General features: G+C 51.4%; 1 protein-coding gene across 2 annotated transcripts in view; it reads right to left on the bottom strand.

The window, feature by feature from the left end:
- CHST9 (carbohydrate sulfotransferase 9) overlaps positions 1-19,647 on the bottom strand; it is a 105,974-nt gene that overhangs the window by 10,885 nt on the left and 75,442 nt on the right. The window contains exon 4 of one of the 2 annotated variants that reach the window (XM_084887422.1): positions 8,824-8,861. The exons of the other annotated variant lie outside the window; for it this stretch is intronic. Coding sequence (XP_084743548.1) covers positions 8,824-8,861 — 38 coding nt within the window. The remainder of the gene's footprint in view (positions 1-8,823; positions 8,862-19,647) is intronic. 2 annotated transcript variants of the gene reach the window in all.

The raw sequence follows: 19,647 nt of genomic DNA, 5'->3' as shown, positions 1-19,647 counted from the left end.
GGTGCCGAGCTGTCAGTATCTGTGGCACCAGTGAGCCGGCGCGCAGCTCGTCCATCATCGCCGAAACAGCCAGACGAGGCTCTCTCTCTTGTAATCTCTCCATTTTGCCGAGATCATTTCACTTGCTTTGGAGTTGATGAGGCCGTAAGTGGCTCCCATCTGTTGACGAACATATTTTTAAGAGTCATTTAGTCTCAAGAATGGAATACTTGAGGGGGAAGTTAAATTGCAACTTTTATATTAAGTGTCATCTCAGTAACAGAGCCCAAATGGGAAGCATGTGTTCAATCTGGGTCTTTCATTTTCAAAGCTGTAGGTCAGGCAGAGAATTAATTTCATTTGTTTACAAAGTCGATTATGCCTAATAAAATCTATTTTGTTTATGGTCACATTTTAGTCAATCCATTGCCTTAGAAAATGAGAGAGATCTGATTGGCTAATCATTCAACATAGTAAATTACATTGCTCTTACACCCACAGAGCATTGGCCTAATTGAATTACCCAGTAATGGTATGATGGAAATATTCCCTTTCAATACAGTTTGAGCAAGGCACAGACCAGTGAGGCAACAGGCAGCCTCTTGTTTATCCCACCCTTGTTTGATGATTGCCCACAGAATGTAATGCAATATTTCTGGGGATAATAAGTTTTTCCACATTAAGGATAATTAAAAAATGCAGCTTTTCCTGGGATCCATACTCTGAGTTTTCACTACTTGTTCATGTATCTTTCCCTTCGCAGAACTTTGTTTTCTGTTAACTGCTTTTTTACAAAATAAAGTTGATCTATAACTAGAGGCCAGGTGCACAAGTTTAGTGCACAGGGGTGGGAAGTGCCCCTCAGCCCAGCCTGCACCCTCTCCAATCTGGGCCTAAACGGGCAGTTAGAAATCCCTCTCACAATCCAGGACTGCTGGCTCCCAACTGCTCACCTGCCTGCCTTCCTGATTGCCCCTAACCGCTTCTGCCTGTCAGCCTGATCACCCCCTAACCACTCCCCTGACAGCCTGATTGATGCGTAACTGCTCCCCTGCCAGCCTGATTTCTTCTAATTGCCCTCCCCTGCAGGCCTGTTCTCCCCCAACTGCCCTCCCCTGCAGGCCTGGTCCCTCCTAACTGCCCTCCCCTGCTGGCCATCTTGTGGTCGCCATCTTGTGTCCACATGGGGCCAGCCATCTTTAACCACATGGGGGCAGCCATCTTGTGTGTTGGAGTGATGGTCAATTTGCATATTACTCTTTTATTAATAGGATAATAAAAGTGTAATATGCTAATTAGACTGAGCAGCTGAACGACCTTCCAGGCGTCCTTCTGGATGAAGCCAGGGCTGTGAGGGAACAGGCAAGCCCCTGTAGCTGTGAGGGCTGAGCCTCTTGCACCAATTGTAATTTATTTACAAAAATGTTGTAATTAAGTGATCACACAAGAGATGTGTGATCACTTTCTGTAGTGAGAGGAGGGAAACTGTCTAGCGCACATTCTTTCACCTGAGATCCTGATGAGGACCATGTAGCATTTCCTCAGCAAAATCAGACACATACAGTCTATACACAGCATCAGGCAAGTCAAAGACCTCCTCAGGAGGTTTGAGCCATATTCGTAGCCTGAGTCCTACCCCATGGACTAGTATTCATAACCACCACTTGTTATTTTTTTTATTTTTGGGCTTTTAGAAATATGCTGGAAATAGTAAAATTCAAGCTGACGAGATTTTAAATAAAAAGTGCCGAGAACCAATTCCAGCATGTAATAATTACAAGAGTTTCACCAAAAGGTTGATGAAGCTTGGGGGGCTCAACAAAGGTGAGCCACACATGTAATTTACCTGTTGGAAACAGCTAAACGGCACTTCCCCCAAACCTGAATAGGATAACAGTTTGCTGCCAGGCAGTTCAGGGCATGTTTTTGCCTCCTGTTGGCCAAACACCTGAACAGCTGTCAGCTATTCCCCAAACTGACAATATCCTTTGATACCGTACCCTTTCAAGTGTATTATCTCCACCTTGCCTTAAGGACAAATTGTGTTGGAATAAAAGCACAGGCCCTTGGTCTAGGTAGGAGCCTTTAGCTCCCTTTAGCTGGAGGTCCTCTAACCCCCAATGCCTTTCAAAATTATCTTTGTTCTCGGGACTCTTTAATCATCTATGCACAGCCCCTTTCTCCAGAATGCTGGCCCTTTTGTAAGGCTGGGAAAAGATCCCTGGCAAAAAAGTGTTTTGCTTTGTAAATACAAAGGAAATAGTCATTTTAGCACCATTATCCCCAAATTATCTTAACCTAAGTAATGACAGGTACATACGGTAAAAATGTTTCCAGTCCCTTGGTCACTACTTCTTAAAACACAATTTTTAAACTGTCAACAACAACTTTTATTCAAAATGAGGACGATGTACGCTAGAGTGCCTCTTCCACATGTTTCTGAAAGATACAAATTTTCCCTGGAGTTTTCATTCATCCTGCTACCATGAGATGGAAGAATAACACGGGTTAAGGAGCTACATTCTAGGATGTTATTCAAATATCGGCTCTTTGACCCATTTGGTCATAACTTTAATATAAGATCTAAAAAAAAAAAAAAAAAAAAGACTCGCGATACGGAGGAGGTATTTGCGCGAACGATGCTGAAGGGTCTCTACTCACAGTGCTCCAGCAGCCGGTCCCGCCTAGGTCTGCAGCTCCGCGCAGGGAAAACCCCGGTGCTGGTGCTAACTGTTCTGCTCACTTAACCCGGTTACTCCCCTGCAGGTGCCCAGGCTCCCACGGGGAGGAGTGTCGTTAGGAAAACTCAGGGGAGGGAGAGAGCGGGACACAGGCTGGAGGGAGTGGAGTTCAGCAGCCAGCTGGGGGTGCGTCTTCGTGGGGAGAGCCACTTGCCCGCTGGCTCCTTAACTATTTTTATTCTTTTTAGTAGAAGCTGCATTTTCAGCACAGAGGCTCCGCACCCCGTGTCTCCTCACAGGAGTACGAAGAGTGAGGAACTTACTGCTAAGAGTGAGGAACTTACAGAAGAGTTTTAGGAGCAGAGTACCTTTTCTGGGATATAAAAGAGCGAGAGGACGTTTACGGTTTCTCCTTCGATTCTCGTCTCCTGTCCCTGTGAGCTCTGCCGGCTCCACGGGGAAAACTTGCCAGCGGGCAGGCAGCGGATTATCCCAATGTGTTACCCCACAGCCCCCTCTTTTAATCTCTTTTCAGGTGACAGATAGTTTTTTTCTCAGACCAGGTTCCCTTGCTTTTCCGCTTGCTTAATTAGAAAAGTAATTTAATGCTCCACAGGGACCCAGAGCAAGTAGATGCTCATCCTGATCACACAGACGCTTTGAAAAGCCCCACAGAAAACACACCAACGCCTACCACCTCCTACATCTCTGTCCTGGAGTCTCACACCGCTGCCTCCGTGCTGGGGGGGCCAGGGGAGTGCTGATTTGGGCGGCCGAAAGGCGGGTCCTTGAATCCGTAGAACTTCCAGAACAAGGCAGCGCACCGTCGTGGAGAGGAGGGTCTCAGAGGGAGGCACACCCGGGCTCCCCACCCCAGCTGTGCCGCGAAGAGAGACATCGGGAACCGCCTCAGAGAGAGGCTGGTGCTTCTGCAGTGGAGCTGGGTGGCCCTGTCATGCTACTCTGTGAGCTTAGGCCCGTGGTCGGCAAACTCATTAGTAAGCAGAGCCAAATACCCACAGCAAAACAATTAAAGTTTCTTTGGAGAGCCACATTTTTCAAACTTAAACATCTTCTAGTGCCACTTCTTTAAAACAGACTCGCCCAGGCCGCGGTATTTTGTGGAAGAGCCACACTCAAGGGGCCAAAGAGCCGCATGTGGCTCTTGAGCCGTAGTTTGCCGACCGTGGTCTTGGGTGAGGTCCTTAAACTCACCAACGCTGGCTCTTTGATTGGTATCTAACACACCGGGTTGCTGTTGTGAGGTTTAAATGAGGTAGTAGTATGCCAATTTTAGCCTCGTGCCCATGCACAGAAAGCTCATTAGGTACTTAATAAAAATGCTAGGCATTATTATGATTAATTGAGTGGTAAGCACTACACTTACTAAACCCTTTCAAGGGTGAGTTTCTACCTGTATTGAAAGGCGAAACCATGTACCCTCCTGGGGCTGTGGTGACAATGAGACGGGACACTGAGGGATCAGCACAATTATTGGCCACAATTATCCAGGAGGATTCCGAGTGAGAATTATCTGCAGATGCGTTTGCTAATAGAGCCTGCGTTTTGCTAATAAACAATTTCCTTATTCCAACCATCATTTTCTCATTGAGCTCATGCATTTAGAACCCCCGAGGGCCATCTTCTCCTCCCCTGTTGTCATGACGATCTAGTCCCACAGACAATGGCCTACTGGTGACTGCCACGGACAGCCTCGCACAGGACTGCACTGTCGTGGCTTCCGGTTGAGGAGGGAGCCTTTGACATTCACAGCTCTGTGCTTTCCACACGCTAAGCCATATGACCTTTCGCCAAGACCGCGTTGTTCATCACCGTTCACGTCCCCACTTTCTGACCCTTTCAGACCTGCTTTCAAGCATTGACAAGAAGACTGAGACATCGGATAGATCTTTTTTTAAAGCACGGCTTCTAATCCTTGAGAGAGAATTAGAGAGGTGGGGCTGTCACTAGCTCGAACGCTAAACTTGCAGAGAACTCTCTGGACGTCACAGTGGCCTCCTGCCAGCACGGCCATCTTGATAAGAATAGAGCCAGGTGATGCAATCCCACTTTAAATTTAGAAGTTCTCAAGTTCACCTACTCCGAAAAGGCAGCAGTGAGTGGCGTTGCCACACTTAGGTGCGAGACAAAAGTCAGGTGGCCACGTCCGAACTAAGCCAATTGTTTGACTTTGCACAGGAACGCGTCCCCCTCCACCAGCCGCGGAGCCCTGCAGCCAGCGTCCCTCTGGGCCCCTGGCTGCGTCCACTCACGGCGGCTCAGTGACCTCTACGGAAGGGCCCAAGAGAAGCGCTCCTTTCCCACAGATCCCAGCTGTCCACTGCACAACGAAACAGTGCGCAGACGTGATGCTGAAGGTTTTCACGCTCAGTTGGCCTAGCCCTGTGGTCGGCAAACTGCGGCTCTCGAGCCACATGCGGCTCTTTGGCCCCTTGAGTGTGGCTCTTCCACAGAATACCACGGCCTGGGCGAGTCTGTTTTGAAGAAGTGGCATTAGAAGAAGTTTAAGTTTAAAAAATGTGGCTCTCCAAAGAGATTTCAATAATTATACTGTTGGTATTTGGTTCTGTTGACTAATGGGTTTGCCAACCACGGGGATAGAGGTACCTGCGGTGGTATTTTACGCGAGTCTCTTTAACCCACCAGAGGGAGACCACTCAGAAACCGGACAGGAGACCCCCTCCACCGGGGACACTTCCAGGCGGCCGTGGCTGCAGGGCGGCACTGCCAGCGGGACAGCTGGGAGAAATGGGTCATGCATTCCTTCTGTGCGGACGTGCGCCGCCCAGAGTGCTCCCTGCTCGTTCTCGTCCTCTTCTCATAAACAAGCTGCCGAAACAAGTTACTTCAAAAAGCACCTGATTTCCCCAGCGGCGGCCACGGGAGGTCCAGGGCTCCCTCCGGAGACTCACAGCAGTTGTTTGTTCTCAGAGCTCTGGCGCTGGGAGTGGCTGGGGGCTGAGCACCGGCTGACTGGCCGGGGACGAAGGCTCTCCCTCCAGCCCGGTTACTCCCAGGGTGTGCACCTCCTCGCTTGGCTCATGCAGATGGGGAGGGGGGACTCAATGTTCAATTTCAATTTAATTACACAGTCTGCAGTGCCCAGTGGGGAGGATTTAGGGACAAGATTAGCGCTCCACAGTGCTCTATTTTACATTCCGTTTGATAAAGAGCACTGTATTGATGATCCAAAGTGAGTTTTCAAAAATGTTTTTCAGGAGCCAAATTCTTTTGGTGGCAGATGATTTAAAGGGGGAGGGGGTGGCTTCATGTCTTGGCTCTTTGCCAAAATGCAGGGAAGTTGAAGGTATAAGATGGCTCTTGGAGTTGTGTTGCCAGAGCATCCTTGAGAGGGAGCAGTGCCCCCTCCTTGAAAGAACAAAGACTAGAAATTCCTCTGCAGAATCAGAAACGCCAGCGGGTAGACACTGATTGACTACCACAGCTATTGCTTCTGAAAATGACTGTGTAACTAACGCACTCAAAACCCTTCCCTCTTAGGTTAAAGTCTGAAGAGTTTCACTCTCCATCAGGACTGGAAGCCATTCTGATTTTATCTGGCATCAAATCAAAATGTTTAAGATTATGAGTAAATATTTGGTGTTCTACTTTGGTGTCTACTGGTTCAGCCAAATGTAAAAAGAAGGCAAATACAGGAAGTGAAAGTAAGTTCCTAAGAAGTGGCCTCCATGTATTTCTTGACCAACGGCTTTGACTTGTTAAGAAAACAGGACAATGGAAAATATGTGCTAAGTGAAATAAGCCCAACTGAGAAAGACAAATAAAACCAAATAATCTAACTAATAACTGGGCAAAGGACTTGAATAGACACTTCTTCACAGAGGACAGAGCCCAAAGGACTAGTATGCATGCATATGAACCTAACCAGTGGTCACGGACAACAGGGAGGTGGGGGCATGTGTGGAATAGAGGTTTGGGATGAGAATGGGGGGATGAGGACAAATATGTGATACCTTTATCAATAAAGAAATTGATTGAAAAAAAAATTTTTTTTTTAAAGATGGCCAATAGACATATGAAAAGGTGCTCAACATTACCAATCATCAGAGAAATGCAAACTAAAATCACTTCACACCTGCCAGGATGGCTATCATCAACAAATCAACAAACGACAAATGTTGGGGAGGTTGTGGAGAGAAGGGAACCCTCGTGCACTGCTGGTGGGAATGCAGACTGGTGCAGCCACTGTGGAGAACAGTGTGGCATTTCCTTAAAAAGTTAAAAGTGGAACTTCCATTTGACCCAGTGATCCCTCTTCTGGGAATACATCTGAAGAAACCCAAAACTCTAATTTCAAAGACTATCTCCATCCCTATGTTCATCGCATCATCATTTACAATCGCCAAGATTGGGAAGCAGCCGGAGTGTCCATCAGATGAGCAGATTAAAGAGCTGTGGTGCACTTACGCAGTGGAATACTACGCAGCTGTAAAAGAGAAGGGAATCTGACCCTTCCTGTCAGCGTGGATGGGCCTGGAGAGCGTTCTGCTAAGTGACATCAGGCAGTTGGAGAAAGACAAGGACCCTACGATTTCACTTACATGTGGAATCTAACAAATAAAAACCTGAAAACACAATGGAAACAGAGTCTTAGATACAGAGAACCAGCTGACAGCTATCCCAGGGGAGGGGGCTTGGGGACCGGGTGGAAAGGTGAAGGGTTTAAGTAAACAAAAGAGAACTCCTAGGCACAGACAACAGTATGGTGATTACCAGTGAGAAAGGGGGGAGAGGGAGGTAAAAGAGGGTGAAAGGGGATTACATGGTGCTGGGCAGAGAGGGGACTCGGGGTGGGGAACACCCAGCACCGTACACAGATGATGTGTTATAGAATCTTACACCCGAAACCTGTATCATGCTCTTGACCAATGCCACCCCAAAAATTTCAGTTAATAAAAGAAGAAAAGAAGTCTCTTTATAAGGACTTAAACAAACAAAAATGGTAGCAATTAACTTCACTGCTGTTCAGCCTTACCACCCCTTGAGTACATACAAATATTTGAAAACACAATGATAAAGAGACTAAGCTCAAAGGCAAGCAAGCTTTCTGAAACAGCTAACTGACTTTGTCATTGTGCAACCACGGCATTGCCAGGCGTTAAGTTGGCTGCTACTTCCAGTCAACATCTCCGCTTATATTCAAAGGTAAGTGATACCCTCAGCGCTCGGTGGCGCCTCCTGAGGCTACAGGGCCTTAGCCGAGCGAGCTCACCCAGAGCTCCCTGCGTTTCAGGGCCCCCGGCACGGCTCAGGAAATGCTGGAACTAACCGGGGCGGTGCCAGTGGGGACACGGTGGGACTCATTGTGAAGAGGAGAAGACTGTGCGAAACGTACCTCGCCTGAGTGGGTGATACGTCAGGTCAGAGGCGAACAGCACCCACAGGCCCGGGGATCATAGGCTGTGAGTGACACCCGGGCGTGCCTGCCACAGGCCCAGGCCTGCCCCCAAGGCTAGGGCCCAGCAGCATTGGGAGGGACTGCGCTGGGCTGGTCGGGAGGAGGCAGGGGTGGGCAGGGCAGCGTCTGGCTTACATGTGTGTCTGCCTGTCTCAAGCCCCTTACATGGTCAGTCAGACACCATGATTCCTTCTTCTAGTAGATGAACAAGTAAACCAGTAAGGAGCCTGGCTGGGCAAACAGTGACGTGGCCAGGAGGACCAGGCCACCTGGGGCAGCGATCTGCCCTGCGCGGAGCTATCCGGTACATTTCCACCCGGGCTCAGTGCTCAGCGGGCTGGGCATTGAAACGTGGGAAAACCACCGAGTGCCACCGCAGTGAGGAGAGAAGCAGATAACAGGGTCTGTTTGCAGCCGGATGGTATCCATGCCCCGTCAGGACGTGCCTGGGTGGCTCACACCAGCAAGCCGAATGCCCTGTCCACCGGGTGCCTCCTGGGGAGATGGAGGGGAGGGAGTGAGGCTGTGGGGGGGAGGGGGCGAGGAAAGTACATGTCAGCCCAGAGGACTGACTACATTCAGTGACATGTTCTCAGGGCCAGGGACACACACACGGCTCACTCCCAGCACAGCAAGCCCTTTGTGTTCTAAAAAGCACTCACAGCGCCTCGTCACTGACTTAAAGCAGGACTGCGCGTCCCCGTGTGGGAGGCTAGGAAGTACCTGGTCGGTGGTGTGTGCCCGGGCGTCCCCTCCAGTCCCTGGAAGAGAGAGAAACAGAAGGTCACCATCAAGCGGACACGCACCTGAAGGCCGTCCCGGGCGGTTCTATCGCACCCAAAGCTCCCCGCTCCCTGGGCTCTGGGCAAGGCCTGGCTCTGGGCAAGGCCTGCCCCACACTGTGAGCATGGCCATCGCGCCGGAGTTGGGATGGGGAGGGGGGAGGCGAAACGTGAATCCACCTTGCTAGGCTAAAACAGAGGTCAGCAAACTCATTCATCACCAGAGCCAAACATCAACAGGACAACAGTTGAAATGTCTTTGGAGAGCCACATTTTTTAAACCTAAACTTCTTCTAATGCCACTTCTTCAACATAGACTCTCCCAGGCCGTGGTGTTTTGTGGAAGAGCCGCCCTCACAAGCTGCAGTTTGCTGACCACGGGACTAAGAGCAGAGGACGGGATGGGAGCGGGGTGGGGCCCACAGGGACTTGTCATGTGCTGGCAGGGAAACGGCAAGGGGGTGAGAAGGACAAGGGAAAATCCGGATGGGACCCAGTCCCAGGTCCCCAAACAGTGACAGCCCTGACGGTATGACACGGGCTCAGTGCCTGCAGCCGAGGGCCAGCGAGGAGACCTCGGGGCAGGCGGCGGGCACACTGCTCTCCGAAGCTGCTCTCCTGCCTGTGAGATGGCAGGTGCTGTGACCCGCTGTGGCTGCGGGATCGCTGGCCACCCACTGAAGTACAAGCCGCAGTTCTGTCCACTGCGGCCTGGCCAGGACAGAGACGCATGTCAACATCCCCCAGGGGCCTAACAACACAGCCTCTCGGAGAACAGGCCTGTCAGTCCCCGTGGGAATGGCCTGCAGGCCAGCGATGCCACGTCTGTCTAAAACGAGCGGAAGAGAACCCATAGAAAAGCCGACAACAGCAGCCATGGCAGGAGAGGGAGGAGCATTAGGGGCATGGCAGCTAGTTTTGGCTTGTGGACATCTTGGTGTGAGATACACTTAAAAATACTTTATTATTTTATTGATTTTTAGAGAGAGAGAGAAGGAGAGAGAGAAGGAGAGAGAGAGAGAAACATCAATAATGAGAGAGGAACCTCTATTGGCTGCCTCCTGCATGCCCACAAACCCGGCATGTGCCCGGCCCAGGAATCGAACCAGTGACCTCTTGGCTCATGGGTTGATGCTCCACCACTGAGCCACACCGGCCGGGCTGAGGTACACTTTTTATTCTTGTTCTTTTAAAGCTTTAGTGAAGATGACGGTGCATCACACGCAGTTGTAAGAAATCATACAGACAGATCACATGAAGAAGAGTCTGTGGCTATTGGGGATGGAGGGGCGGGACTATACCTGCACTTTGGAGGGACTTAGGTACCAGGGCGTATGCCACTCCAGGGCAGGTTAGAAGTGCGCTGGGGGACTGAGGGCGGGCAGGCTGATGGAGGAGGGACAGGGCCGTTCTCCCGGTACCGAGGCTAGGGTGCTGGTTGAGGATCCCGGGGACTCGAGCCAGACAGACCGTTACAGCGATTTAAACATGAGAAACATGATCTCCTCCCTTGAGCTCTGAACATTCATAACTCAGAGCACATCACCATGGCCCTGTCGTGTGGCTGCTGCTAATGACCCTTCTCCCGCGTGCTCAGGGAGGTCCCAGCCGGTGCCCATGTACCTTTCCCTGGCCGCTGCGGGGGGGAAAAAGGAGGAATCTCACTTACAATGGAGCCATCCCCCCACTTATCCAAATCGCCTGTGAAAGGAGGAACAGCATCTGGGGGGTAGAGCGGAGCGGCAGGAGCCGCAGCTAATAAAAGATTAAGGAGCACGCGGCTTAGCGCCTCCTAATTATTTTCTCCAGCATCTCGCCTCGACGGGCTTTGAAATCTCGGGTTGGATCTGCGCTGTTTCGCTCAGAGGTTTGTGGACTTTGCATACTGATTCTTTCCTGTTTCCAAGTGCATTTGCTGTTAGGCTATTTTTATTTCACTTTAAAGGAATTTTAATAGCTTTCTGTTGACAGCGCGGACAGCTGGTCTTGAGAATTAAAGAAGACTCACTTGCTGATGGAGGAAGGAAGTGACATCAATGAGCTGCTGGAGCCCGCCCGAGGGGACCGGCTGGGGAGGGAGCAGCCCCTTACTGGGCTGCGCTCCGGAGAGATGCCCGGAGATGCGATCGCCGCCACCGTATCCATCAGACCCGCAATGCCTCCCTCCACCGACTTAGTGCCACGGAAGGAACGTGCCCTCCACGCTGAGGAGGAGGAGGAGGAAGAGGAGGAGGAGGAGGAGGAGGAGGAGAGCGCAGGTGCTCAGGGACCACGGGATCACAGGGTCCCTGTCTGGGCCAATTCCATCCTCTGTCAGGCCCCGGTTTCTTTGTCCAGAAAATATGACTTTGATGTAAACTGTTGGTTGGAGTCAGTCTCTTTCTGGGACAGGTGGCGAATAAGAACATGTAATAGTATGTATAGTGTAGACATGCTACCTGCCAGTTTAACCCAGAGAGTGCTACCAACTGCTTTTTTAACCCCACGGAGAGCTATCCGGAGCAGAGGTCTCTAGGTGTCATATATAAGCTTCTCCTATGATATCGTAATATTTTAAAAACTGGTAGTCATAGTAGCCCAGCCAGTGTGGCTCAGGGGTTGAGCATCGACCTGTGAACTAGGAGGTCACGGTTCAATTCCAGGTCAGGGCATATGCGGGTTGCAGGGTAGCTCCCAGTGTGGGGCTTGCCGGAGGCAGCCAATCAATGCTTCTCTCTCATCATTGATGTTTCTATCTCTCTCTTCCTCTCTGAAATCAATGAAAATATATAAAAATTTGTAGTCATTGTTTATAACTCCACTGCAGAGAAAGATCAGGTGTCAAATATGCACTTTAAATAATGACAACAGTAGAAGAGCAGTGATCATTGCCGTCACAATGAATGAGTTCATGCTTCACCATTTTCCTCTGGAGCTAGTTACACATTTTTCAAAGACAACTGTAGCTCAAGTGCATTGAGGGTGTATGGGTTTGTGGGTTGTGGGTTGATATAGGATTTGCAAATCATATATCTGTTATATTGGAAATTAGAGAGCTAAACAGAGGACCAGAGGACGCCTTAGTCAGTCAGCCACATGTGGAGGCCTTTTACGCCGGTGGCCTCAGAGGAGTGGCCTCCAGAGTCTGAGCAAAGCAACATGGGGGAAGCTTTCCCTTCAGACCCTCCCGGTCTCTGTCTCCCAAACCCGGGCTTCCGGGCCTCTCGCAGGCTTTACAAAGAGCCCCGTGTGCTGGGAGATATTTTGCAGGCAGCTTGTAGCCTTGAGCACAGCACAACTCAGATAACTAAGACACCTGGCATGGGAGGAACTAGGGGCGGACCAGACCCTCACATCAGCACAGCAGCTTGCAAGGCCAGATAATTGAGCTTATTTTCCCTATTATTCGAGCAAGCGCGCTTACAGAAGCCAAGAATAGCAAAGTTAAAGGACAGAACAAAGGACCCTCTATGTTTAGTGGAAAATTTCAGGCAGCAGTTTTTACACCATAGAGGTGACGGGGAACATCCGATAAGGGGTTAATATCCAAAATAAATGAAGAACTCACACAACCCCAGAGCCAAACCCCAAACACTGATTTAAGAAGTGCCAGCTGCGCCCGCCCGGGGAGCAGGACTTGCCAGGAGCACAGAGGGTCAGCCTCTCTCTGGCGAACCCCTTCTGGTCCTCATGCAAAACACACTTTGGGAAGAGAGGGGTGTTAACGAAAAAAAAAAAAAAAACCATTGAAACCTGTAAAGAATTTTTCTGAGTTTATGTGAGCCAAACTGTCGACATATGCCGGGAAGCAGAACCTCAGTGAAATGAGATAATGCTCCGGAGAATGGCGGGTTACGTTTCTATATTTATACATTGCAATCAAAGGAAAGGGACGTAGGGGAGTTACATGAAATCCATTGGTGATAGATTAGGGAGGTGGGACAGAGCGAAGCAGGGAAACCTCTGGGATAGGGTAAAAGGTGAAATGATGGACATGAGCTTCTTTCACAGAGATGGATACAGGATACTCTAACGTAATTAACAGTTGACAATTAACTTGATAACAATAACAATGAGGGAATGTCTCTAGGCCATTTGTTGTGCCCTGAGGGGTCCGGGGTAAAAAGGAAGTTACAAGTTACCCAGACATCTCACAGATAAGTTATCTCAGATGCAGGAAGACAATTGGGCTCAGTAAAAGTAGATCAAAGTTGATCTTCCTCAGGTGAAATATCTGGGACATGACTACCTACTATAACCTGTTAGACATTTAATTTTCAAACCATCTTTTGTGGTTATCTTAGGTCTCTGGGTTTGCAAGACCGCCACGCAGGCCTCCCCTGAGCTTGTCAGGTGAGCATGTGGCTCTTTTCTTTCACGGGGGAGGCCATGGCCTGCTTATTCTGAGGGGGACACCTCTTAGGGTGAGTTATGACTGGGGCCCTGAGGAAGCTCTAGTCAGACTCCGCCACCTTCTCCACGGGCCGTGATGTGGACCCGCCCTGCCTTCCGCCTTCCTGCCCCCGCTTAGCAAGAACCCTGCTGCGTACGTTAACAAGAGTCCCCCACCCTGGGTAGGTGATCACCTCTGACCTCCGACCGGGTTTCTCACCCCACCTTTGATGTCTCCGTTCTTGGCCAGCCTTTAGCCAGGATCCCTTGGATAGGTTCAGGAAGAATGCCCTGCCTTGGATGTCCCCTGCAGTTACTAACCCTTCCACTGACCCCCCACGTTGCTCCTGGGCTGTGAGTCCCATTGCCCTGCTATCCGCAGAGGTGAGCAAGCTCGCTCCTCTGCCCGCACCCCCATGCCTACAGTCCTCAGTAAAGCCTTCCTCGCAATGCCAGGGTCAGAACAATTACTTTTCTTATCAGACCTAACATTTTAGCATTACACCTATTTCCTTTGTTTTATACCCAGGATCCATCTCCAAACGACCGATTTAATTCCTCCTTAAATTTGCAGATCCCCGAGCACTGTAGCTTCTAGTTATCCATAGTGATGGCTCAACACCTGCGTACATCGTCAGGGAAACTGGAAATAGTCAGGGACACCGTCCACCAAGGGCAGACCCTGAACCTCCCCAAGTGGCCTTGAGTGGGAGCCTCATTGTTGTTAAAAGTAAGCTTCCCCTCCTCCCATTATCCCCCTCCGCCCCCACTTGGGAAGTGATGAGAAATTGAGCTTTCTTTTCTACATCAAATGTAGACTTTTGAAATGGGCTGCTGTTTTTCTTTCAATTTCAAGCAAGATTATGACTACTATTTTTTTAAAAGCCACACTGAGTCGGGACAGCTGGTTAGTCTCAGGAAGTTTTCTGGGAACCAGGGTATACAGACAGCGCTAGGGGTGTTTTTCCCATGCCCTCTCTCCCCTCCATCCAAGCTCACCCACTCAAGGCCAGAGTAGCTGCCAGGATGTGAAGGGGCTGTGATTGTTAGATGCTCCCCGCTCTTTGTACAGGAGGTACACAGCCCTCTGGAGAGATGGTTTGGAGAGTGTAGATTACACGTGTGGAGAGAAAGTGTGAAGCTGCGCCTTTCTGGGTGGTTCTGGGTATGATCAGCGGGTCTCCCTGTGGCCCGGGCCTGTGGGCCGGGCAGCGGAGGCCAGATGTGAGCGGCCCCGTGCAGCGCCATTCCCAGGATCCACATCCCAGAAGTTCTCCTGAACAAAACCAACCGGTAGTCTCAGGATTTTGATGCTTTCAGCCCATCCCCCTTTTCTATCTCGGCATTTGGAGGACTTTTGTCCCTTGCTTGCTTGTTTTACACGTCGGAGGTCCTAAGTGTATGTTTATTGTTGCTCCCTTTCGGGGCTGGGGGTGGGGGAGGGGCTAGGACCCCATAAGGGGTGTCACAAAATCAATTTGCGGTGGGAATTTTTTTTTAAACACCTAGGACAGGGTGGAAATAACAAAGTTGAACAAGGCCTATCGAAGCACCATAGCGGATTCTTTTGAAGTCAGCTACCCACCTCACATCATTCAGATGAGAGGAAAACCACCCCATGGTCATCGAATCTCAGTTGGTTTCTAGCTGCTTGCTTTTGTGAAAACAAGGTTTTTGGAGTTTGCAGCTCAGCGTATTTTTTATTTATTTATTTTTACTTAGCAGGAAAATGTGTTGATTCTTCTTTTTCATATGGTGACAATAATTTTCCTTTGTTCCCCCCCCCCCCCCCCCCCCGCCCACTTGGAAAATGTATACCTCTGATCCAATGTGGTGGCTTCTACAGGACGAATTTAACAAGAACCTTAACCCCAGCAGCCCCAAACTATCTGTACATGAATCGTTACGTGGTTTTCTATGTTAAAACCTGCCATTCTTCTCCCCCGTGGCAGACAGAGAGCACCCCAGGGTTTTAGACACAGGCCGATGACGCCCATCCTGCCGCGGTGCCTCGGGGAGCACTCACATCCGCAGTCTCCTTACCCCAAACCCACCCACGTGCTCTGTGCAAATAAGATCGGAAGCTGCTAATCTCTCCTCTCACGGCCTTGCCCACTCCATCGTTCTCTCTTAAGCCAAGTTTTGGTCATATCTAAAATATGAAGAACTATGAAGTTATAAAATACAGAGGAAAGACGTTGACTATAATTACCTGTAGATAAGACCTGTTAACCCTGGTGACACCCTTCCAGCTATTTCATTTTTGCTTTTTCAAAGACAATACAAGTCTTACAGGCTTTTTGTTCATTAATATTATTAACTAGCGGCCTGGCGCATGAAATTTGTGCATGGGTAGGGTCCCTGGGCCTGGCTGGCGATGAGGGCTGATCTGTGGGGTGATGGGCAGGGCAACTGGGGGTCCCCCACTGGCATCTTCCTTGGCTGGCCTGAAGCCTGTGGGTTGCGGCAGCTCCTGCATTGAGCGTCTGCCCCCTGGTGCTCAGTGCACGTCATAGTGACTGATCCTTCCACTGGTTGTTTTACAGTTTGGTCGATTTGCATATCAGGCTTTTGTTATATAGGATAATCTTTGCTGCCATTATGAGACCTTCTCCTGTGCAGCACTGTGAGGCACATCCCTCTGAGTACACCTCTGAGCTCCCCCAGGGCCCTTCCTCACACCGGGTCCTGGGCGCGGGAGTGATGGATTACGGAATTGACCAGGTGGCCAGTACTCAGGCTACAAGTACTCCCATGAGCACTCTGTCCACTTGGAATTAAAAATTGGTGGCAATATTTTCGAACCATGCAGTTTATGCAATCCCATTGCTTTGTCTTTCCTGTTTTATTAGAGAGAATGGACATTCACTGTGCTTGCTGGGGAGATATTTCTTCTCCCATTCGTCTCTGCGGCTTCCTTTCTAAAGGGCATTTCTCTTTCTCTTATTAAGATTCATTTTCGCCGGTCTTTAATTTTGTGACTATTTTTCCTAATTTGTCCTTTGTATAACTTAGTTATAATTTTAGGCAATGAAGGGAGGTCTCAGGATTGGGACGCCAGTGTTAGTGAGCACTGACAGCACAGCGGTGCCTGCTGGGCCCCGGGCACCGTTCCTCTGGTCCCCAGCACTCCTGCTGCGATGGGGCTCCTGGTGTCCCAGTTGTGCAGCTGACAAAGCCTGGGGTTTGCAGAGGGAAGGAGGCTGGGCCTGAGGAGGGAAGGGGAGGCTGGGCCTGAGGAGGGAAGGTGGAGGCTGGGCCTGCGGAGGGAAGGAGGCAGGACTGAGGAGGGAGGTGGCTGTGACTCTAGGGCAGTTACAGAGCTGGGAGGTGGCGAGACTGTGTCCGAACTTCTGAGCTGCCTCCACCCCTTCCCGGTCCCTGTTTCCTCACTGATAGGATGGGACAGGCACGCCTCTGTGGCCATTAACAATGACAAGGCCAATGCGCAGGCCACCATCTGACTGCACCTGCGATGGGTTCTCAGAACACAACGACCCTGCTGCACAAAGCACGTGCGTGTGGAGGGCGACGAGGAGTCAGAGGCGATGCCCCTGGACCCTGTTGTATGCAGGCCCCATGGGAGAGGAGCACGTTCACTTCTAACGTAGACGCGTCTGTGTTTTGAGAGCCTCCTGATTAGGCACAGGCACTGCCTCCATCTGACGAGAAAGGCGTTTCTGTTTGGGGTGTGAGGGCTCGGCGGAGGCTCTGAGATGGCCTTTCTGCTCCGCACCTCCGGACAGGCGTCTGTGCGCTCCGCAGGGCGGCCGCTGCAGACACAGTGAGAGCCTGCCAGTGCCACCTGCGGCTGGACAGAGTGCAGAGACGGGAGGCCGGCCCGCCCCTCCTCACAGTGCAGCGGACGGACACACAGAACAAGCCGGGCCTCACGCGGTCAGAGGAGGCAGCGAGCCATCAGCACGGCGAGGAGGGAGGGCCGGGCCGGCCTGCTGCCAGGGCCCTCAGGAGGAAGCATTTGAAGGAAGACTTGCCCCTCCAGAATGTTCCCTTTCCCAGCTGCCCCGTCTCTGCAGCCCGGTGGGCCTGGCCTGGGGTAACCGCAGGACCTCCTGGGCCCATCCCTCCGCTGTCCCCGCATGTGGGGGGCAGCCCCTTTCTAACGCGTCCTCCCACTACGTCAGCGTGAGCGGGGCTGCTCCCTGGAGACAGGCACTCGCACACGTGGCCTTGGCCTGGAGACAGCAGCGGCCACAGGTGCCGGCACACCAGCGAGCAGACTGGCAGGTGGCAGGGCGGTGGGAGGTGGCACTGTGTTTACAGTCTGGGAGGACGCAGCCTGAGGACTTCTAGAAGTTCTCACGGACATGGGATGGAGCCGGAGAAGCACAAGCTAGTTTAAACTCCCGAGCTGATGCTTCTGAGACACACTCACCACAAATGGAGGCTGTCACAGCTGTTTAACAAATGTTTCTATTGAATTCAAAGAGAGAAAGAGAGGAGAGACAGAAACATGAGAGAATCACTGATTAACTGCCTCCTGCACGCCCCACACATGAGAGAATCACGGATCGGCTGCCTCCTGCACGCCCACACTGGGGATCAGGCCCGCAAGCCGGGCCTGTGCCGTGACCAGGAATTGAACCGTGACCTCCAGGTTCATAGGTCACCCTCAACCACTGAGCCTCACCGGCCGGGCTCTCACTTGCCCATCACCCATCCAGCAAACGGGGCATGCTAAGCACCAGGCCCTGCACGGAGGACACAGTGAACAAATGAGCCCAAACCCCTCCCTCACAGGGCAGACTCGAACCCCAGCCTGTTTGCCCTGCACACAGGCGCCTTCTGCTGGCTTAGCACCTCCCGCAGGTGTCTGAGAAAATCCCGTTACTTAAATGCCCCTCCTCCGCCTCTTCCAGGGACCCCACAGGTGCCAAGCGGCGGCAGCCTCTCGCCCTCCGGACCCACACCCTCCGCTCAGCCGGCATCTCTCGGAGCTTCTAGAACTCTGCGGCCGGGGAGTCATTACAGGATGAGTCAGAGAGCTGCGCCTGCTTGCTGCTGCGCCTTGGTCTGTTTGTGAGAAACAGAGTGAAGCCATGAGCTGCCTACCAGCTCCCCCCGCTGTTCAAGTGGAAAACCTTCATGGAGCAGGAGGGCACACAGTCCTGCGTGTTTCCAGAGAGCATGGAGGCAAAGCCGAACAGCCCCACGTGTCTCCTCATGCAGACCTCAGGCTGCCGTGTAGCTTGGGCTGTGTGATCAGGAGCAGGGCCCGGAGTGAGGGGGTTCCGGTACCCGCTCTCCTGGTGACGGCTGGGTGACGGCGCCCATTTACCCAGGCCTCCACACCTTGCCTTCTTCCTTGGAAACGCGGGTTGGCAGAACAGTCCCTCCCCGTGAGGCGTGCAGGAGGCCGATGTCATGCCTGCGTCATGATTAGCCACAGGGCCTGGCCCAGAGGAAGTGCCCACTGAATGGGGCTCCTGTTTTCACGTAGCTCTAGCCCCGTGGTCGGCAAACTCCTTAGTCCACAGAGCCAAATATCCACAGCACAAGGGTTGAAATTTCTTTGGAGAGCCACATTTTTTTAAACTTAAACTTCTTCTAAGGCTGCTTCTTCAAAATAGACTCGCCCAGGATGTGGGATTTTGTGGAAGAGCCACACTCAAGGGGCCAAAGAGCCGCATGTGGCTCATGAGTCATGGTTTGCCGACCACTGCCCTAGGGCATTTTTAATTTCTTTAATTAAGTTTTTTTTTTTTAAATTACAGTTGACGTATAATATTAGTGTCAGGGGTACCACATAGTGATCAGACACTGATGCACCGCCAAGTGTCAATGTAGCCCCTCTTATGACTCATTTGTTTCTTTTCCTTATCGCAACGCAAAAAGGGGCAGGGAACTGATGGTACAACCAATGCATTTGTGGCCACAATGAGGGACACAGCCTTATCGACGTCCAACTAGTCATGAAAATAGACTCCTACGTGCCTGGCCATGGTGACCCGCACCCCGGGCACGTGCCCTGACCGGGAACTGAACCGTGGCCTCCTGGTTCGTAGGCCGATGCTCAGCCGCTGAGCCACGCCGGCCAGAGAAGAAAGAAGTCTTGAAGGGGGAGCGGGCTGCCGCGGGGACGGGAGGGAACCCGTGGCCCTCACGCAGGCCGACGGGGCTTGGCCAGCCTGGGCTCTGGTCTCAGATACGTTCTCAGGTGTGTGTGTCGTAAAGCGCGGTTTCAGTTTCAAATGCTGAGAGTCCCTGAGAATGAAAGCCAGCTTCTTCCCACGGCCCGCAATGACCTCTGGCTGCCTCCACTCCATCCTCAGACACCCTGCCCCTTGTTCACAAGCCCCAGCCGCCCTGGCCTCCTCTGGGGCACTGGGGGTCAAGTGCTTCCCAGCCTTGCTGCGCTCCCCCCTCCCTCCAG

Source organism: Pipistrellus hanaki (assembly GCF_964339955.1).
Source record: "Pipistrellus hanaki genome assembly, chromosome: 6".
NCBI classification, from domain to species: Eukaryota; Metazoa; Chordata; class Mammalia; order Chiroptera; family Vespertilionidae; genus Pipistrellus; species Pipistrellus hanaki.
This window is presented reverse-complemented; position numbering and strand designations above follow the sequence as displayed.